The sequence below is a fragment of the Vombatus ursinus genome, unplaced genomic scaffold (assembly GCF_900497805.2).
Source record: "Vombatus ursinus unplaced genomic scaffold, bare-nosed wombat genome assembly UNPS02010461.1, whole genome shotgun sequence".
Taxonomy (NCBI): Eukaryota; Metazoa; Chordata; class Mammalia; order Diprotodontia; family Vombatidae; genus Vombatus; species Vombatus ursinus.
In genome coordinates this window covers 9,088,397-9,108,919 of record NW_020950239.1, presented here as the reverse complement: position 1 = coordinate 9,108,919, position 20,523 = coordinate 9,088,397, and the positions used below count along the sequence as shown (strand labels likewise).

General features: G+C 37.7%; 1 protein-coding gene across 1 annotated transcript in view; it reads right to left on the bottom strand.

The window, feature by feature from the left end:
- FAM47E (family with sequence similarity 47 member E) overlaps positions 1–20,523 on the bottom strand; it is a 57,808-nt gene that overhangs the window by 607 nt on the left and 36,678 nt on the right. Inside the window, exons 6-7 of the mRNA XM_027854629.1 lie at positions 20,170–20,325; positions 13,878–13,955 (exon numbers count right to left, since the gene is read on the bottom strand). Of these exons, the coding sequence (XP_027710430.1) occupies positions 13,878–13,955; positions 20,170–20,325 (234 nt within the window). The remainder of the gene's footprint in view (positions 1–13,877; positions 13,956–20,169; positions 20,326–20,523) is intronic.

Here is a 20,523-nt window from a genome sequence, read left to right as displayed (position 1 = left end):
GACCCAGACACACACACAAAGACACACCTGGACAGATACACAGACACAGACACAAAAAGACACTTAGACACAGACATACTCTCACACACAGACGCACATTCAGACCCAGACCTACACACACCCAGACACACACAAACACCCTTACATCGTTCCCCCTTCCTGCCCTCCTCCTATTTTATTCGGCTTGTCAGGATGTAGTCACACAGAAACAAATAAAAATCCACTAGATATTCATATTAGCTCATTTTGCACTGGGGCCCAATTTTGTCCAAATCATCCTTCTAATTGGCAGCCTACTCAAGTGAGTAAAGGAGAGTGGGGGAATATTAATACTTATAAAGTTGATAATGTGACAGGATATCATTGAGAGCTGGGGGGAGAGAGAGAGAGAGAGAGAGAGAGAGAGAGAGAGTGTGTGTGTATGGCTGTCTGGGTGTGTGTGTGGGTGGGTGTGGGTGTGTGTGTGTAGACGGTGTGGGTGTGAATAAGAATGGAGAGACCGTGCCTTATAATGGAACAAACATTGGACTCATAATAGATAACCTAGTGAAAGCCAGCATAACACAATGGAAAAAAAGGCTGACTATTGAGTGACAGGCTCTGGGTTCCAATTTTGACTCTGCTGTTTACCACTTGTATAACTGGGAAGTCACTCTCCCTCTGGGGCCTCAGTTTCCTCATCTGTAAAATGAGATGGGTTGATTGAGGTGGCCTTTATGGGCCCTTCCAACTTCAAATCTTTGGCGCCATGATCCTTTGGTCAGGTGCTATGGATTTGAAATCAGGAGATGGGGCTCCTCCATTTGCTAGCTGTAACACCCCAGGCAAGCTAGAGTCTGAGTCTGAATTTGAACTCAGGTCTTCCTGACTCCAGGGGCAGCGCTCTATCCAGTGCAGTGGCCCTTAGCTGCCCAATGTCAATATTGATAGACCTATGAAATAACAAAACAGGCTGATGCATGAGTGTTTATGCAAATGAAGAAACAACAATACCAAGTATAACTAATAGACAACTGTAGCTACAGGACTTGCGTAACATTAGCCCATAATCAAGTAAATATATTTCATCGCATGTTGTAATTAACATGAGTACCACTCAATACATGCAACTACATGCAAGTCACATGTTACATAGGTAAACATTAGTTTCACCTGTAGCATCTTAGTTAGTCTGGGCACAAGTCAAAATAAGTTCTCCATTTTCCATCAGTGGGTTTCCATCACTTCCTGGTGCCAGGGTTCCCCCTTTGTACAGCCCCCTTCAGCTTATTTTTACCTACTGTCTTCCCCTATTAGATTGTAAGCTGTTTGAGGGCAGGGAACTGTTGTTTTCTTATTTGTCTCCCCAGTACTTGGCACATAGTAGGCACTTAAAATGTTTATTGAATTGAGTTTATGTATCAGGCACTGTGCTTGCTGCTGGGGCTGCAAGTACAAAGAGGAAAACACCTCCTGCCCACAAAGAGTTTACATTCTAATGGAGGAGATGACAAATATGTGTAAAAACATATGCAACGTAAGTCTAAAGTGAATAAATACAGATTTATCCAACCTAGTTAAATACAAGATAGCTTGGGAGGGGAAGAATCAGGAAAGCCTTTAGTCATGTATTAGATGGTGCTTGAACTCCATCTTAGAAGAAGGGAGAAACTCTGGGAGAAGGAGGTAAGTGGGGAAGGCATTCCAGGCATGTGGAAAAGACAATGCAAAGCCATGGAGATGGGAGATGGTGTGTTCCTTGGGAGGAAGAGAAAAGACAATTCGGCAAGACTTGAGAGTACAGGAGGGGTAGTCATGCCCAGAGAAGCTGGAAAGCTAGCTCAGAGCCAGTTGGGTAGGCTATTAAAAGCTAAACAGAGGAATTTGGATTTTATCCTAGGGACTACAGGAGCCAATAGAATTTATAGAGTAGGGGAGTCACGTGGTCAGATCTGCATTTAAGACAAACTTTTGGCAGCATATATAGGATGGACTGGAGTGGGGAGAGACCTGGGGCGAGGTGACCAATTAAAAAGCCGCTGTAAAAATCTAAAGAAGAGTTGAGGAGAGAGTAGTGTCATGGAAACCCAGAGAGGAAGGAGAGAGTGGACAAGAGCACAACAAATGAGGCAGACGGGTCAAGAAAGTGAAAACTAAGGAAAAAACATCATCAAACATGACAACTAAGACATCATTGGTAACTGAAGAAAGTTGTTTGAGTAGTGAGATTGGAAGTTCCATTTCAAAAGATTGAGGAGGTGGTACGGTGGATACAGTACTGGCCTTGGAGTACAAAGGACCTGAGTTCAAATCTGGCCTCAGACACTAACTAGCTGTGTGGCCCTGGACAAGTCACCTAACTCTGATTGCTTCAAAAAAAAAAAGGCTAAGGAGTGAGGGAGAAGACAGAAATGAGCCCAGACAACTTTTTCAATGAATTGACTGAGGAAGGGAGGAGAAATATAGGACGATGTTTTGAGGGGATGGGTAAGGTCTAGTAGACGTTTTTTAAGGATGGAGGAGTCTTGGGAATATTCAAAGGCTGTAAGAAAGGAATTGGTTGATAGAAAGAGGTCAAAGATTTGAGAGTTGAATGTTTCCAGATGCAATCCATAGGAGAAGTTGAAAGGGCGTAGGATCAAGTGCACATGTAGATGGGTTAGTTTTAGTATGGAGAAGGCCACCGCTTTTTTTAAGAAAGTGGGGGAAAAGAGAATTGAGGGATGATGTCAAAGGGTTTTGAGGTAGAAGATGAAGCTGGTCTCAATATAGTCCATGAGGTAGCCACTGAGAATGATGAGGACCCAGCAAAGTTAATTCACCAAAATCACTTACTGCCAAGGGGTGATTTGGTTGGATTCCTAAAAGAGAAAGTGAAGAAAAGTCATGAACATTTCTCCAAGTCACTAAATGAAAGAGACTGCCCCTGAGCAGCACAAGGACTGTCTGAATCAAGCCCTGGCTCAGACAGTAACATCTACAATGAAGGAAACATTGTATATTGTAACCCAACAGACTTGAGTAGGCCTAGTTTTAGTAAAAGTAGTGGAGTGAACCTCGAGGCAGTAAATAACTTTTCCGCCTAGAATTTCAGCTGTAGGTGCTTTTAGGGAAAGAGGAGTAATGGCTAGCTAGCCTGGGCTCTCTCCTATAAGTAGGTTTCAGAAATTAATTCTGATGCAGACTATGATCGATCTATAATATCAACTAGTCAATCAACAAGCATTTACTAAGTGCTTACTATGTTCCAGGCATTGTGCTAAGCTTTGGCGATTAAAAAAAAAAATGGGCATCAACAGTCCCTGCCCTCAAGGACCTCACAGTCTAAGGGGTGGAGACATTATGCAAACTGGAAACCAGACTGGCAGAAAGTAGGTTTAAACCAAATCCTACACCATATATTACAATAAGATCCATGTGAACATACAATCTAAAATAGAAGGTCACTGAAAAATGACCTTTTGGCCTTGTCTAATTTAAAAATCATTTAAAAAAATAGAGGACAGTGAGATACCTTTCACAACTACAGCTAGGGAGGAAAATTATTAAAAGATAAAGTAGATAATTTTTATTACATTAAACTGAAAAACTTTGGCACAAAGTACTTTGGCTAGGATAAGAAAAAAAGTTGTTAACTGGGGGGAAACTTCTCATCAAATATCTCTGATAAAAGTCTAATGTCCAAGATGATAAAATTGACATAAATATATAAGATCAAGAGCCATTTCCTAATAGGTGAGTGGCAAAAAGGCAGGAGTGGACACTTTTCAAAAGAAGAAATGCAAGCTATTAGCAATCACGTGAAAGTATGCTACAAAGAACCAATAAGAGAAATGCAAATTAAAATTCTTCTGAATTTCATCTTTCATTCATCAAAAGGGCAAAAATGAACAAAGATAGCAATGGAAAATTTTGGAGGGGCAATAGGAAAACAGACACGTCAACTCACTACTGTAGATAAAGATTAGTCTAAAATTCTGGAAAACAAATTGAAGCTATTCATGAAAAGTCACTAATTTATATTTGCCCTTTATTCTAGTGATACCCCCACTGAGCACAAACACCAAGGAGGTCAAAGTCTGAGTGAAAAATTGCATATATACAAAAATATTTATAGATCTCATTTTGTGATAGCAAAAAACTGGAAACAAAGGTGATTCCCATCAAATGGGAATGACTGAACAAATTGTGGGATATTTAATGTAAATTATGTATTTAATTTGGGAATTTTAACATGAAAATGTTTTTGGTAAGAAGTAATGAATATGAAATTTGGGAGGACTTCTATGAACTTATGCAGAATGAAGTAAGCAGAATCAAGAAAACAATTTATACAAGGAGTGCAATAATGTAAAAGAAACTATCACTGATAAAAAGAAAGTATCACTGACAGATGTCAGAACTCTGCCTAAAATAATAATCAATCTTGTTCCTGAGTAAGGCAAAACATTCCTTCCTCCTCTTGGCAGAGAGGAAGTGAAATATGGGTAGGGAATGAGGCATATTATTAGACATGGCCAATATATTTGGTTTCTTTTGTTTAAAAGTACTTATTTCTTATGTAACCTTGCATACCACCTGCTAATGATTCTGCCAAGAAGAAATAACCGTGGATACCCTGGCAGTGACTTCTGCTGCCGAGGAAGAAGCCTGGGGATTGGATCAGACAAGGCAGTTTATGCCGTGAACCAAAGAGAGGCTGTATCGTGAAGAGACAACATTGTTTTCTCTCCATTCTGGGAGAAAGAAAGTGTCGAAAGTTTTGAGCTGGAAGTTATTTGGACAGTGTCCATGTCTGCCCCAGGGACTTAAGGACTTGAGCTGTGGCAGGGAAAAAGCAGGTGGCAGCAGAATGTTAAGAGAAAGGGGGAGGGAGAGGGAAAGAGGGAGAGGGAGAGGAAGAGAGAGAGAGACAGAGAGAGACAGAGACAGAGAGGGACAGAGACCGAGAAAGAGATAGAGACAGAAATAGACAGAAAGACAAAGATAGACAGAGACACAGAGAGACACACACACACGGGAGTGGAGGTGAGAAAGAGTGAGAGATAGAGAGGGAGAGAGAGACAGAGAGAGACACACAGAGAGAGACAGAGACAGAGACCGAGAAAGAGACAAAGACAGAGATAGACAGAAAGACAAAGAGAGAGAGAGAGACAGAGACACAGAAAGACACACACACACTGAGAGAGAGAGAGGGGAAGAGAGAGACAGAGAGAGAGACACACACACACACACATACACACATACACACACAGAGACAGAAAGACAGACAAACATAGAGAGAGACAGAGACACACAGAGAGACACACACACACACATACGCATACACAGAGAGAGGGAGAGACTTTGATGAATTAAGCCAGTGAGCAGTGCTTGTGTGTGGGTTTTAATGACTCAGTCTCCCTATCTCATCCAGGTCAGAAGTTGGGGATTATTCCTAGGCCTGGTCCCACTCTGATCAACTTTGTCTTGCTGTTTCTGACTTGTGCTGATTTAAACCCCTTTCAGCTTTAAACTCCCCAGGGGCTCTCTATGTTAATGCTGAATTTAGTGTGGACACATCCCAGTAACTTAGCTCACTGCAGCTAAGAACTCCTGAGCTCAAGAGATTGACCAGCCTCACTCAGCCTTCCAGTAGAGAAGATCACAGGTATGTGCCATCATTCCTAGCTTGTGCTTATATTTTAAATAGAGATGAAGAGTATGGTATTGAGTTGACTACATGGATAGGCAATCCACTTCTGCCTGGCCAAATTTCTGGCTGAAAGGTACCTGGTCTGTTTTTCTCTGAGAGCTATAGAATGGGACCTTCCGGATCCTATCTAAATTTATCCCTGAATACTTATTTCTCAGGTCCTTGGAGCCTCCCTGGTCCTGTAGCTTCAGGTTATGTCCTGTGGCACAATTTTTATTACACACAGAAAAAAATCAGATTTGGCCATGTAATCCCGAAGAGACGACACCATTAGGGGGCTATCTGACAGGGGAATCAATGATGAATGCCAGGTATCACTCAATTGCTCGAAGCATCTGTCAGGGTCACACAGGTTTCCCAAAACATCATCTGAGGTGCTATGGCCCAGAGTTACTTAAAGGACTAGGGAGAACGTTTGGGGTTTGGATTTTAATTAATTAATAAATTACAATAATATACTAATGAACACATTTGACAATTTTTTGTTCAGTGCAAATAAAAATCCAGAAGGATTGTTATGACCAGTGATGGTCACAAGGAATGGGCGCACAGAGTCAAGAGGGGGAACTCATGTAAATACTGCACAGGGCTAGCAAACTAATGCCAACTGCAGAAAGCTGCCATCATCTTTGGAAGGGGAGGTGGTCATTTTTTTTTACAAGCATTTATTATATGTCATGCACTATGCTAAACACTTTACAAATATTACCTCATGTGATCCTCACAATAACCCTGGGAGGTAGGCGCTCCTATTATCCCCATTTTATAGTTGAGGAAACTGAGGCAAAGGTTAAGTGACTTGCCCAGGATCACACAGGTAGGAAGCATTTGAGGGCAGATCTCAGCTCAGGTTTTCTCGACTCCAAGTCCTGGACCACCTCTCTGAAATGGTGCATCAGAATGACAAAAAGAGGTGCCATAGTTCTCTACTAGAACCACTGCAGAGGAACCTGAAAGCAAGCGTTTGATTCAATGAACATCTGCACCCCAGCAACAAGGTTATTTTGATTAACAGCTAAAGGCCACAAATAGATCTGGGGAGGAATGGAAAAGAGATTAATTGCACTTAATCTCTGGACTCTGGTCTTTTCCACTGACTGTCCCCATACCTAGAACCTCATCTCCACCTCCTGGCTTTCCTGGCTTCCTCAGGTTCTGAGCTAAAATTCAGCTGAATAAGCTTTTCCTGGTGCCTTCCCTCTGAGATTATTCTTAGTGTAACCTGTCTATCTCCTGTTTGCACACAGAGTTTACATGTTATCTCCCCCTTTAGACTGTGAACTCCTTCAAGACAAGGGTTATTTGTCTTTCTTTATCTCTCTGGTGCTTAATACAGTGCCTGGCACACAGCAGGCACTTAATAAATGCTTGTTGACTCGACTTGAAGTGGGATTGGGAAGAAGTGGGAAAGTGATTAATAAATTACTGAACAAATGGCATCCATATACTCCACAATACCCTAAAAAGTAAATGGAGAGGGGCCAAGAAGAAGAATTCCATTCTGACAGACATCACAAATGTCAAAGAAGTAGGTGACTCAGGACAAAGAGTTCCCTTAGTGGTTGTGGAACCAGAAGAGTTAAAAACGATGGGGGAAAAACTGTAGCCTTCATCAAATTAGTCTAAAAACTGATGTTAGTGGCAAGGGTGTGAGCTGGAGTGTCTTGATTGGTACAAGGCTTTGTGAAATACTGAAGACACAAATGAGATATGGCCCCATCCTAGGCTCAGGCTTGCCCAGATAGCCAGGGGCTCGTGGCTGTAGATGAGTAAGGGATTGGTCATGGTTGTCCTTCCCAATCCAACTCTCCATACCAGCCCTCATGCTCCATACCGGGCAAGAAGAGGCCTGAGCAAGCAGGGATCACTCCTTTAGCACTCATGCAATTCAGGTTCAGCAGTGAATCAAAGGACTTTTTGTCACCAAAGACTATGAACTATTGAGGTATCGTTGCTGACAGGAAACAGTCAAAGGATATCTGTTCATTCTCTGAAAAGAGTGTGCGTGGGAAGGGCAGAGCCCCTTTATAACTCTTGCCCAGAAGCAGACTCACCCCAGACTTCCATACACTTAACTGGAACGTTGGCTGAGCATGAATTGAGGGTATATTGGGGTGGGGGAAGAGGGAAAAGGAGGGGCTATAATCAAGTTTCTGATGATATTAAAAATCGAAAATAAAAACAGAACAAAACCTCAAATAAATAAATTTTAAACAATACTCTTCCATAATTAGAATAGCAATCGAGAAAGGAAATGAAAAAAACTATGGTTCTTGTGACCTTAAAAAAGTCAGAGCAAGCTCTGAAAGAGCCATGCCTGGCAAGAGAGAAGAGAGGCAGCTAAGAAGGCAAAGCCCCGCTCTTCGGATGGAATGAATCACTGTTTGCCTTTCCCAGAGTTCAACTGTCAGGAGGTGTTGGGTTTCAATATACTGTATCAGGAAATGACAGTGTTGTTGAAAAAAAAAAAAAAAGGAGTACATACACTGTAAGAATGGAGATTATAAATGAGTTGCTTAAGAATGACTCAGTCAAAGATGAAATAGAAAATAGAAATTGTATGACATTAACATAGAATACATAATTTTATACAAAGGAGTTAAAGTACTTCTTAGAGGCAAATTTATTTCCCTAAATGCGTATATTAACAAAAGAGAAAAATAGAAGATTAATTAGCTATTCTTAGCTTACAAATTAGAAAAACCAAAAAATTAATAGTACTCCAAAGCATAAAGGATCAAAGGGGAAATAAACAGAATTAAAAGTAAAATTTTTGAATCAATCAATCAATAAGCATTCACTAAGTGCCAAGCACTTTATTATGTTTTGATCTTGTTTTATTCATGTCTGACTCTTCATGACCCCATTTGGGGTTTTCTTGGCAGAGATACTGGAACAGTGTGCCATTTCCTTCTCCAGATCATTTTACAGATGAGGAAACTGAGGAAACAGAGTTAAGAGACTCGTCCAGGGTCACCCTGCTAGTAAGCGTCTGAGGCTGAATTTGAACTCAAGTCATCTTGACTCTTAAGCCCAGCCCTCTATCCACTGCACCACCTAGCTGCCTTATATACTAAGAGCACTGTACTAGGTGATGGAAATACAATTTCAAAAGGGAAAGCTCCCTCTAGGAGCTTCTGTTAAAGGGACATATGATGTTAATAAGTGAGTAAATACAAACAAGTATGTATAGAACGCATAAAAAATAAATACACAGTGATGGGTGGGCAAACAACTGTGGGAATTCAGAAAAATCCTTTTGAAGGAAGTTGTGCTTGAGTTGAGCCTTGAAGGTGCTGAGAGGTCAAAGAGGTAATGAGGAGGAAGGAGAAATAAATTACCTAAATAAAAAATGGGGAGGGGAAATCATGGTGAATAGTGAAGGAATGAAAACAATTATTAGAGAATGCTCAAAGAACTTGGGATTTTTGTTAGGATAAGGAACTCTTTTGATTAGTTAAGTAAGGTAATAATGAAAAAATGGGAAATGGACAAGAGATATGACTTTAATAATGGCTATAATATTTCAATCTAGAAGTTAAACCAATGTAAATTAATTATCAGAGTAAGAAGACCAAAAAAGCTAAGGAATCATTTCAGTCAGCAAACATTTTCCTTCTTTGCTATATCTATATCTATCATCTCTCTATAGAGAAAGAGAGACAAAGAGACAGAGAGAGACAGAGACAGATGCTTAAAGAGGAATTATTAATGACACCAATAATGAAGAGAGCCCAGGGCTTTGAGTCAGGGAGACCTGAGTTCGAATGTGGCCTCAGACACTTTCTAGCTGTGCGATCCTGGGCAAGCCACTTAACCTCTGTTTGCCTCAGTTTCCTCATCTGTAAAATGGGGATAATAATAGCAAGGTCATTGTGAGAATAAAATGAGATAACAATTGTAAAGCACTTGACACAGTGCCTGGCACATAGTAAATGCTGTGTAAATGTTACTTATTATTACTCTTTACCACAGTGATAACAAAATTAACAATGTCAGCTTTTAAAACTCCCAAGCAGAAGTGAATGCCACTCTCAGGTTTGAAATCTTCGCTTCTATTGCCTGCTAGTATTTCACAGATGTACTCGAATGTCTTTTTAGGGATGAACTCTGCAGGACTTCACATTCAGAACCTTATGGAGAAAAGAGGAAGTTATCTAATTGCCCCATGCTCCTGGTAGACAAGTTCAGTGAAAGCCCTCTGGCTCTTTGCTTCAGCAGAATAATCACCAGAGATTCAGAGGTCAGTGACATATCTGATGTCTTCTTTCGGGGTTCACTTTTCTCCAGTTAGTCTAAAAGGAATGACTACCCCCAAGCTTTCACTATAAGCCTGACTTCTCCTGGAGATCACAAGCACTGGCATTTCTGACGTCTTTCTCATAAAGCACACCATTCCTTTATTTCAAATATCCTCGTCATGGGTGTCTGTTGAGTGGGGAACAGCTCAACAAATTATGCATATGAATGGAATAGGACGCTACCATTCCATAAAAAAGTAATGAAGGAGATGGTTTCAGAGAAACCTAGGAAGACATATATAACTGATGCAAAAATGAAGTGAGCAGAAACAGAACAATTTCTAAAACAGCAATGATACTGTAAAAACAAACAACTTTGAAAGATTCAAGAACTCTGATCAACCCAATAGCCAATCGTAATTCCAAAGGACTCATGACGAAACAGATTATTCACTTCCTGACAGTGTGTCTTACTTTATTGCAATATTTACTTTATTGTAGTGGTCTGGTCTGGAACTGAACCTACACTATCTCTGAGGTATTTCTGTATATCACAGGAGCAAGTTACTAAATATTTATTAAGTACCAACTCTGTGCCAAGTACAAAGAAAAGCAAGTAGGAGTTGCAAAAATAGACAAATGCTTTGACCCAGTATTTTCTCTACTCTCACTATACTTCAGGGAGGTGATTACAGGTAAGAAAAGACCTACCTATTAACAAATATTCTTAGAAGCACCATTTTTAAAAGCAAAAAAGTAAAACAAAACAAATTAGGAGTATGTAGATGGGAAAATGTCTGGGAAATGTTACATTAATTTAATCAAATAATATTATGTCAAAAAACTATTAATATGAAAAAGTAACAGAAATATGGAAGATGTATATAAAAAGATGCCGAGGGAAGAAAGAATCAAAAGAGCAATGCTGCAATACAACCATGGAATTCGAGATAACGATAATGGCAAGAATTCCAGGTTATACACAAAGTAGAGAAAGTACAAAGGGACAGTGGGATCTTATAGTCTCTGCACCTTTCCACCTATTGTTTGACTAAATGTAGTTAAAGACAATGTTCAGTTTAAGATGTCTGAAAGGCAGTTGGTGATATGAGATTGGAGGTCAGTAGAGAGACTGGGGTAGGAAAGGTAGTTTTGAGAGCCATCAGCATAGAGATGGTAATTAAATACATGGTAGCTGATGAGATTACCAAGTGAAGTAAGTAGGTAGTGAATTTTGTATCTCAGAAAATGCCTATAGTCTATATAAAAACAGAATCAAAACTTTTTTTTAAAGATATAGAAACATATCCTGCCAATCTGCATTCTCTTTGGCAAACAGAACACAGCATGTCTCTTGGCAACACATCTTCAACCCCCTTCTCTAAAAAAACTTAAGTTTTATAGTGACCTTCAAACTAACTGTGTACCATGCAACTCCTCTTGGGGGTTCTTCTAAAGTATTCATTTACACGATGGTACATTTAGAGATCTCTAGAGAATAAACTAAAAAAATAGTCCAAACAACGAACAACTTTAGCAAAGTTGCAGAATATAAAATAAACTCACTTAAATCACCAGTGCTTCTATATAGTACCAACAAAATCACAGCAGGAAGAGATAAGAAAGAGAAATCTCATTTAAAATAAATGCAGACAATATAAACATACATAGGAGTCTACCTGGCAGGACACATGTGAACTTAATTACAAAACATTTACTCATGGGTAGTCTGAGCCAATATAATAAAATGACAATTCTACCTAAGATGATTTACTTATTCAGTCCCATATCAATCAGAATAGCAAAGAATTATTTTATAGAGCTAGAAAAAAGAATAACAAAATCTCTCTGGAGGAACAGAAGGTTAAAAACGTCTAAGAAATGAATGAAAAAAAAGTGACCTAGCAATATCAGATTTCAAACTATACTACAAAGTAATAATCATCAAAACAATCTGGTACTGAGTAAGAAATAGAGTGATTGATCACTGGAACAGATTGGGTACATAATATATAGAAGTAAATGATCACAGTAATGTAGTGTTTGGTAAACCCGAAGATCCAAGCTATTGGGGCAAGACATCACTATTCAACAAAACCTGCTGGGGAAAATGGAACTCTGTTTGTTTTGGAAGGTTTTTTGGCTAGGCAATGGGGTTAAGTAACTTGCCCAAGGTCACACAGCTAGTAAGTGTCAAGTGTCTGAGGCTGGATTTGAAGTCAGGCCCTCCTGACTCCAAGGCCAGTGCTCTATCCACTGTGCCAGGTAGCTGCCCCTAAATTGGAACTCAGTTTGGCAGAAACTAAGCATATATCCACATCTCACACCATATGCCAAGATAAGCTCAAAATGGATATACAATTTAGACAAAAATCCTGATATCATGAGCAAATTACAGAAGCTTGGTAAAAATTACAATCCGTGGATAAGTGAAGACTTAATGAGCATACAAAACATAGAGAGGATCACAGGAGGTAAAATGGATAATTTTAATTACATGAAATTAGAAAGGCTTTGCACAAACAAAACCAATGCGGCCAAAAATAGAAGGAAAGCGGGAAACTTGGGGGAAAATCTTTGCAGTAAGTTCTTCTGATAAAGCCCTCAAATATAAAGCTTATGGATTCTAAAATATGTAAGGAATTGAGCCAAAAAAATAAGGGCCATTCCCCAACTGATAAATAGTCAAAGAATACGAATAGGCAGTTTTCAGAAGAAGAAATCAAACCTATCAATAGCCAAGTGAAAAAAATACCCTAAATTACTAATAATTACAGAAATTCAAATTAAAACAACTCTGAAGAACAAAAGGAAACTGAGAAATGCTGGAGAGGATGTGGAAAAATAGGTGCATTAATGAACTGCTGGTGGAGTTGTGAACTTACCCAACCATTCTGGAGAACAAGCTGGAACTATTCCCAAAGGATATACAATTGTGCATATCCTTTGATTCAGCAATACCAATACTAGGTCTGTACTCCAAAGAGATCAAAGAGAAAGGAAAAGGACCCATGTGTACAAAAATATTCATAGTAGTTCTTTTCGTGGTGGTGAAAAATTGGAAATTAATGGGATATCCATCAATTGGGGAATGGCTGAACAAGTTATGATACATGATTGTGATGGAATAATTACTGTGTTATAAGAAATTATGAAAGGGGTAGTTTCAGAAAAACCTGGGAAGACTTATATGAGCTGATGCAAAGTGAAGTGAGTAGAACTAGGAAAACACTGTATACAATAACAGCAATATTGTAAAGATAATCAAGTGTGAAAGACTCATCTGCTCTGATCAGTACAATGATCTACAACAATTCCAAAGAACTCACGATAAAAAATGCTATCCACCTCCAGAGAGAGAACTGATGAACTTTAAGTGCAGATTGAAACATATTTGGTTTTCACTTTATTTTTATTGCCTTTTTTTGGGCAACATGACTTGTGTGGGAAATTTGCTTTGCATGATTTCATATGTATAATGGGGTATTATAATTCTTGCCTTCTCAAAGGATGTAGGACAGAGTGGAGGGAGATAATTTGGAACTGAAAGCAAAAAAATTTTTAAAACATTTTAAAGTGTTCATTTATTCACGGAACCTTCATTTGTAGAAAAATCAGAATATTCAGGAAGGCTTCTCAGGGGTTATAGAGACTTTGGACTGGAATGTGTGTGGGCTTCACATTTTTCAAGAATTTTCAGATTCCTGGCTCTGTTCGAGGAAGATTCATAGGAGCACTTGTGACAAAGTTCTGCATTTTTGGCAATATATGCTATATTTTGGATTCTACTCACTAGATTGACTTTGAACCTGGAGAGAAAGTAAGCAAGAAAAAAGCCTGTGGTACACTGTATTTCTATTCAGGTCCACCTGTTAACTTTGCAGCACTTCATCTAATCCAGCACTTAACAGCAGTCTTGTTACTGATACCTACACTGATAACCAGACCCTTGTTTCACTCACAGTAGGCATCCTGTAACCTTTTCTTTCAATAAATTCTTTGAAAGCAACAGTTCCATGAAGGTCCATGAGTGTTGCATCCTAGAAAGAAACCAGAAATAGTTTAAGAGGTCAGTCATCAAAACTTTATTTTTATAATAGTTCTGAATAAGAGCACTGCTTTCAAACCACAGAACCAATGAATGTGAGGACAAGAAGGGAAGCATTTTTCCTTCACATAGAAGAAATGCAAATAATTGCAACCAGATGAAGATAAAGTTCTTCAAGTCATGCAACTAGTCAAAACAATAAATTCAAAGAACTGTTTAGCTTTGTGTAAAAAAAAAATCCAGAAATTATCAGTTCAGTTCTGGCAGCCTCACAACAATATAACATTTTAACTCAATGACATGGGTATCTTGCCATGTCAAGATATTGAAAATAGTAAGTTTAATTTTTAACAAAGATATAATTTTGGACAATAAAATATCAAAATTATATTTCATAGTGGGATATTCAGACTTTTAAAATGTATTGAAACTTGGGGAGGGTGGTGGGAAGGAAGGGGGAGAAAAATTTTAAACTCAAAAGCATATGGAAGTGATTGTTGATAAATCTAAATAAATTAATAAAAAATTTTTTTTAAATGTATTGAACATAAACATTTTGGTTTCTGTTTTTGAAAATATTTTAATATTTTTAAACCATTATTAGGACGTTGATAGAAATGAACATTTTCTTATAAAAAGGAAAGAAAAGTTTGTATACGACATTATGAATCCTCTATTTGTGTTTCTTTTTTTTGGACATTATGAATCTTTATGAGTACAGTAATTCCTCCAAGGGTAGGGAACCTGCAGCCTCAAGACCACATGTGGTCTTCTAAGTCCTGGGGTGAGGCCTTTTGACTGAGTCCAAGTTTTACAGAACAAATCCTTTTATTAAGGTGACTTTTTTCTGTGAAGTTTGGATTCAGTCAAAAGGTCGTACTTGAGGACCTAGAGGGCCACATGTGGTGGAGTGGATAAGGTATTGGACTGGGAATCAGGAAGAACTGGGTATGAAGTTCACTTTAAACATTTTTTACTTATGTAATCCTGAATAAATTACTTAATCTCTCTGTGCTTGAATTCCCTTATTTGTAAAATGGGGGGTTTGCATTTGATGACATTTAAGGTCCTTTCCAGCTTTAAATATATGATCCTATGCTCTGTCATGTAATTTTAAAAAGTATATATTAAATTTAATACAATATTTCCAACACTTGCTATCTGTGTGACTTTTGGTTCTTTTCTATATTTTTTCATTTTTAATGTTTTATTCATACTTTTCCCTCCCACTCTTCTTCCTTCCTTCCTTTCACTTCTTTTCTTTCTTCCTTGCTTTAACAAAAAGGGCTGCTAGAAATAGTTTTGCACATATGGTACCATACTCTCTTCTTTTGATCTCTTTGGGGTATGTGCCTTTGAAACATTAGTTTTCACTGCGAAATACAATGGGATAAGTCTTTCCTTATTCCCCTCTCCCTTCTGGTTAAAAAAAGAGGGGGAGGTAAAGTTTAATCTCCAGAACCAGTACTAAAGTCCCTGGCTGCACCATAAATTCTTCTATCTATAAATCTGATAGATAATGTGTTTCATGTTCTTCTAATTTACTTATGACATCTCCCTTTATGTCTAGTTCATGTATCCATTTTGACCATAGACTGGTATATGGTGTAAGATATTGATCTATATCTAGTTTCTGCCAGACTGCTTCCTAGTTTTCCTAACAATTTTTACTAGTGAATTCTTATCCCCAAAGCTTAAATCTTTACATTTATTAAACACAAAGTTACTACAGTAATTTACTACTGTGTATTGTATATCTAATCTATTCTCCTGATCTGCCATTCTATTTCTCAGCCAGTACCAGATAGTTTTGATAATTACTGTCTTATAATACGGTTGCTGTTTGTTGACTCAGTGGTATCTACCCAGAGGTATTTGCACTTCAGTCAAGCCAGACCTCCACCCTGGGAGGTCAGATCTTTCCTAACATCCTCCCAAACTGCTTTCCTCTGACTTTTAATTATTTCTGCTGCTCTAAAATTTACCTTGAGGCATTATTTTAAGTTATTTATGAAGGAATTTAGGAGAGCAAGGTAGTTTCCTGCCTTATTCTGCCATCTTCCCACAATTCCTCTACACCATGACTTTAACCTCTTTAGTTTTATTTACTCTTCAGTCTCTCAGGATAAATCTAAGGGGGCCCCAAGTTCATGTTTTAGGATTTTACTGGACAGAGTCACTGAGTCATTCATAAAAACTAAATTGTGACTCCATTGCTCCCAAGGAAGTCTTTTAACCTCTCATGCCAGAATCATCAGCTGTGGAGAGAGAGAGAACAAGATATACTTCAGCTCCACCAAAATGGATGGAGGGAGGAGAGATGGGGAGGAGAAAGAGGACATCTTTCACCCAAGTGGGAGGAAGTCGAGAATGAATAAGTTGACCAGGATCTAGTGTGAAGTAAGCACATTCAGAAAAACAGCAAGCTCTGCGTTGCAAATTACTCTTTAAGCAGATCAGTGTGTCACACAAGGCTCCAACTGCTCACAATCATATTTAATTTGGTATAGTGATATTTTCACATTTTCCATTTGAAGTTGGCTCATTGATATGTCCACCTTGGGCTTCTTCGGACCTCAAAAATTCCTAAGATTCTCCCATCATGCTTCAGTCTTTCCTTCCAGCTGAGAAACTTACACTTACCATCTGCCACCTTACTCATGTGGGACTATACCTAATTATGGTCCTAACAGGTCAAAGGGCAATTAAATCTGGTGATTTTTAGGGTATGGGTCTAAAGAGCATTCCAAAGTTGATGGGTCAGTTCACAGCTCCACCAACAGTACGTTGGTGGATGCCTGTCCTCCCACAGATCTCCAGTAGTCATTTTCCTCTTTTGTCATCTTCACTAATCTGATGAGTATGAGATGGAATCTCAGAGTCATTTTAATTTTATTATTTTTTATAGTGAATTTGAGGATTTTTTCGTATGCCTGTTGATAGCTTAGATTTCTTCCTTTGAGACCTGCCTGTCCATGTCCTTTGACTATTTGTCTAATAGTCAAATTCCTAAACAGGAATTGTTCTGATTCTTATTTGCATCAATTTCCTTTATATCTTGTATATCACTCATTTATTAGAGAAATTTGCTGCAAATATTTCCCCTGTTAACTCTCCTTCCTTTTTTCACAGAAGGAATTTGATAGAATCTTCTCTTTTCCTATTTAAAAAAAAACAATTTTTGTAACCCTGGGATTATTTTTTCTAATATTTCATAGAATTTACTTGTTAATCTATCTTGTTCTGACTAGGGAAGGGGGAGTGTATTGATTGAGGGGGGAATTGTTTTTTCTGAGATGTTCTCTATTTCTTGTTTTATTAATCTGAATATTTCCTCATACACAGTATAACAGAAAAAGATGAGTATATACGGTACTACTGATCTCTACTGTGTACAGCTTGCTTTTTTGGGGGAGAGGGAGGGAAGTAAAATAAATTCACTATATAACTATTAAAACTATCCTGCTTATCTGGATCTCTTTTAGCCTCCCTTCTGCTCTTTTTTGAACATTTAAAAAATGCTTAATGACCTTTTCTTTTTATTTCCTTTTTCCTTTTTTTTTTTTGCAATCCTATCTTAGTCTTTCTCTGTCCCTTCCAATTCCATCTCTGCCCTGCTCATAGACAGAGGGCATGTGTGTGAGTTGACCAAATTACTACTACCAAAAATGAAAAGGAAAAAAAATGAAAAGGGTGAATGCATCACCAATGAAGATGAAATTAAAGCAATTATTAGAAGTTATTTTATTCAATTATATGCCAATAAAACTGACAACATAAGTGAAAAGGATAAATATTTTAAAAATGTAGACTGCCTAGGTTAACAGAAGAGAAAATAGAATTCTTAAATAACCCTATCTTAGAAAAATAAATTGATGAAGTCATAAATGAGCTCTCTAAGAAAAAATCCCCAGAACCAGATGAATTCACAAGTGAATTCTACCTAACATTTAAGGAACAATCTATCCCAATAGTATATAAATTATTTGAAAAAAATAGGTAAAGGAGTCCTGCCAAATTCCTTTTATGACACAATTATGGTGCTGATACCTAAACCAGGGAGAGCAAAAACAGAGAAATAAAATTACAGACCAACTTCTTTAATGAATATTGATGAAAATTTTTTAATAAAATGCTAGGAAGGAGATTTCAGCAATACATCACAAAGATCATATACCATGACGAGATGGAATTTATACCAGGAATTGCATGGCTAGTTGAATATTAGGAAAACTATCAGCATAATTGACCATATCAAAAACAAAAATAAAAAACCTCATATGATTATATGAATAGATGCAGAAAAAGCCTTTGACAAAATCTACTAATTCCTGTTACAAACACCAGAAAGCACGGGAATTAGTGGAGCCTTTCTTAAAATGATGAGTAGCGTCTATCCAAAATCATGAGCAAGCATAATCTATAATGGGGATAAACTTGAAGCCTTTCCAATAAGACCAGGAGTGAAGCAAGGATGTCCATCATCACCATTATTATTCAATATTGTACTAGAAAAACCAGCTATAGCAATAAGATAAGAAAAATACATTGAAGGAATGAAAATGGGGGGCAGCTAGGTGGCACAGCAGATAGAGCACTGGCCCTGGATTCAGGAGGATCTGAGTTCAAATCAGGCCTCAGACACATAACACTCACTAGCTGTGTGACTCTGGGCAAGTCACTTAACCCCAATTGCCTCACCAAAAAAAAAAAAAAAAGAAATGAAAATAGGTAATGAGGAAACAAAACTATCACCCTTTGCAGATGATATGATGGTATGCTTACAGAACCTCGAGAGTCAGTTAAAAACTAGTTGAAACAATTAACAACTTCAGCAAAGTTGCAGGATATAAAATAAACCCACACAAATCATCAGTATTTCTATATACCATCAACAAAACCCAACAGAAAAAGAAACAAAAAGAAATTCTATTTAAGATAACTATAGACAATATAAAGCACTTGGGAGTCTACCTGCCCAGATAAACCCAGGAATTATATAAACACAATTACAAACACTTTTCATACAAATAAAGACAGATCTAAACAACTGGAGAAATGCTCACGGGTAGACGAAGCCAATATAATAAAAACGACAATTTTACCTAAGTTAATTTCCTTCTTCAGTGCCATACCAATCAAACTACTAAAGAATTATTTTATAGAATTAGACAAAATAGTAACAAAACTCACCTGGAAGAACAAAAGGTTAAGAATATCAAGGGAATCAATGTGGGGAGATGTTAAGGAAGGAAACCTAGCAGTTCCAGATTTTAAACTGTATTACAAAGCCATAATCATCAAAACAATCTGGTACTATTACAGAAGCACTTTTTGTGATAGCAAAGAATTGGAAGCAAAGTAGCTGCCCATTGATTTGGGGTATAGCTAAACAAATTGTGGTACATGAATATAATGGAATAATATTGTGCTATAAGAAGTGATGGATGTAATGAACACAGAAAATCAAAGAAAAACCTCCATGAACTAATGCAGAGTGAAGCAAGCAGAACTAAGAAAACAAAACATACAATGACTACAACAATATCAACAGAAAAAACAACCACAGGCACACAGACACAAAGTCAAAAGCGAATATTGCAAAATTACAAAGGACAAGCATGACTCACTTGAGGGGATGGGAGGACACTTCTACATTTTTCTGACTTTTTTTTGATCAATTATGTTGATATTTTCCTCTCCTTTATTTTTTTTTCTCTTTAAAAATACTATTTATGATTGAGTTGGCTCTCTGGAAGAAAGCATATCAGAGAGTATTGGATATTGGATATTGGAGGGACTTTTGGAGGATACTGGGAGAAACTATGGTGATATAAAAATATATCAATAATTTTTTAAATCATGATTTTATACCAATTCCATTACATTAACTGAGGTAGGGATATGGAACATCCCAATTGCATATTGATGATAAATCACATTCATCAGCATCTTGGTCAATCCATCACCTACTGAATATTATTCAGATATTCTTTGGGCCCATCCTATAGTCAGGAAACTTAACATATACTCTCTCTAATAAATTATTATCTTAATTGTAGAACTCTTGACATGAATTTTGAGATTCTAGGAAAATGATATATTTCTCAAAAGATTCTAGGATGAGGTAGAAGAGTCACAAATGGAGTAGGGCCATTTTTAGCCCAAATGAAAATGAGACTGTAGATCATAACATATGAACATACCTTTTCTAGAAGATTCTTTTTCAACTTTTCATATTTGAAAGAAGCTTCCATTTTAGGATCCAGTAAAGGCTCATTTGCTCTTTGCTTCTTCCATAACTTGGTGTGCAGATACCAGGCCCCATACCTGAACTTTACCCAGTCTGATTTGTAAGGATTCTGCGGAAAAGAAAACAATTTCCTATGTCATTTCAGGTGCTCTGGTTTGTTATTACAAACCAGATTCAAAAAGTAAGTCCTTGGTTCCTTGATTCAAATGCTGTTGATAAGTCAACAACATCACTGTGAGTACATTTAAATTTAATTCCGGCCCTAGTATTTTAGGGAACATACTTTTCATTGCTTTAAGTTTATGTC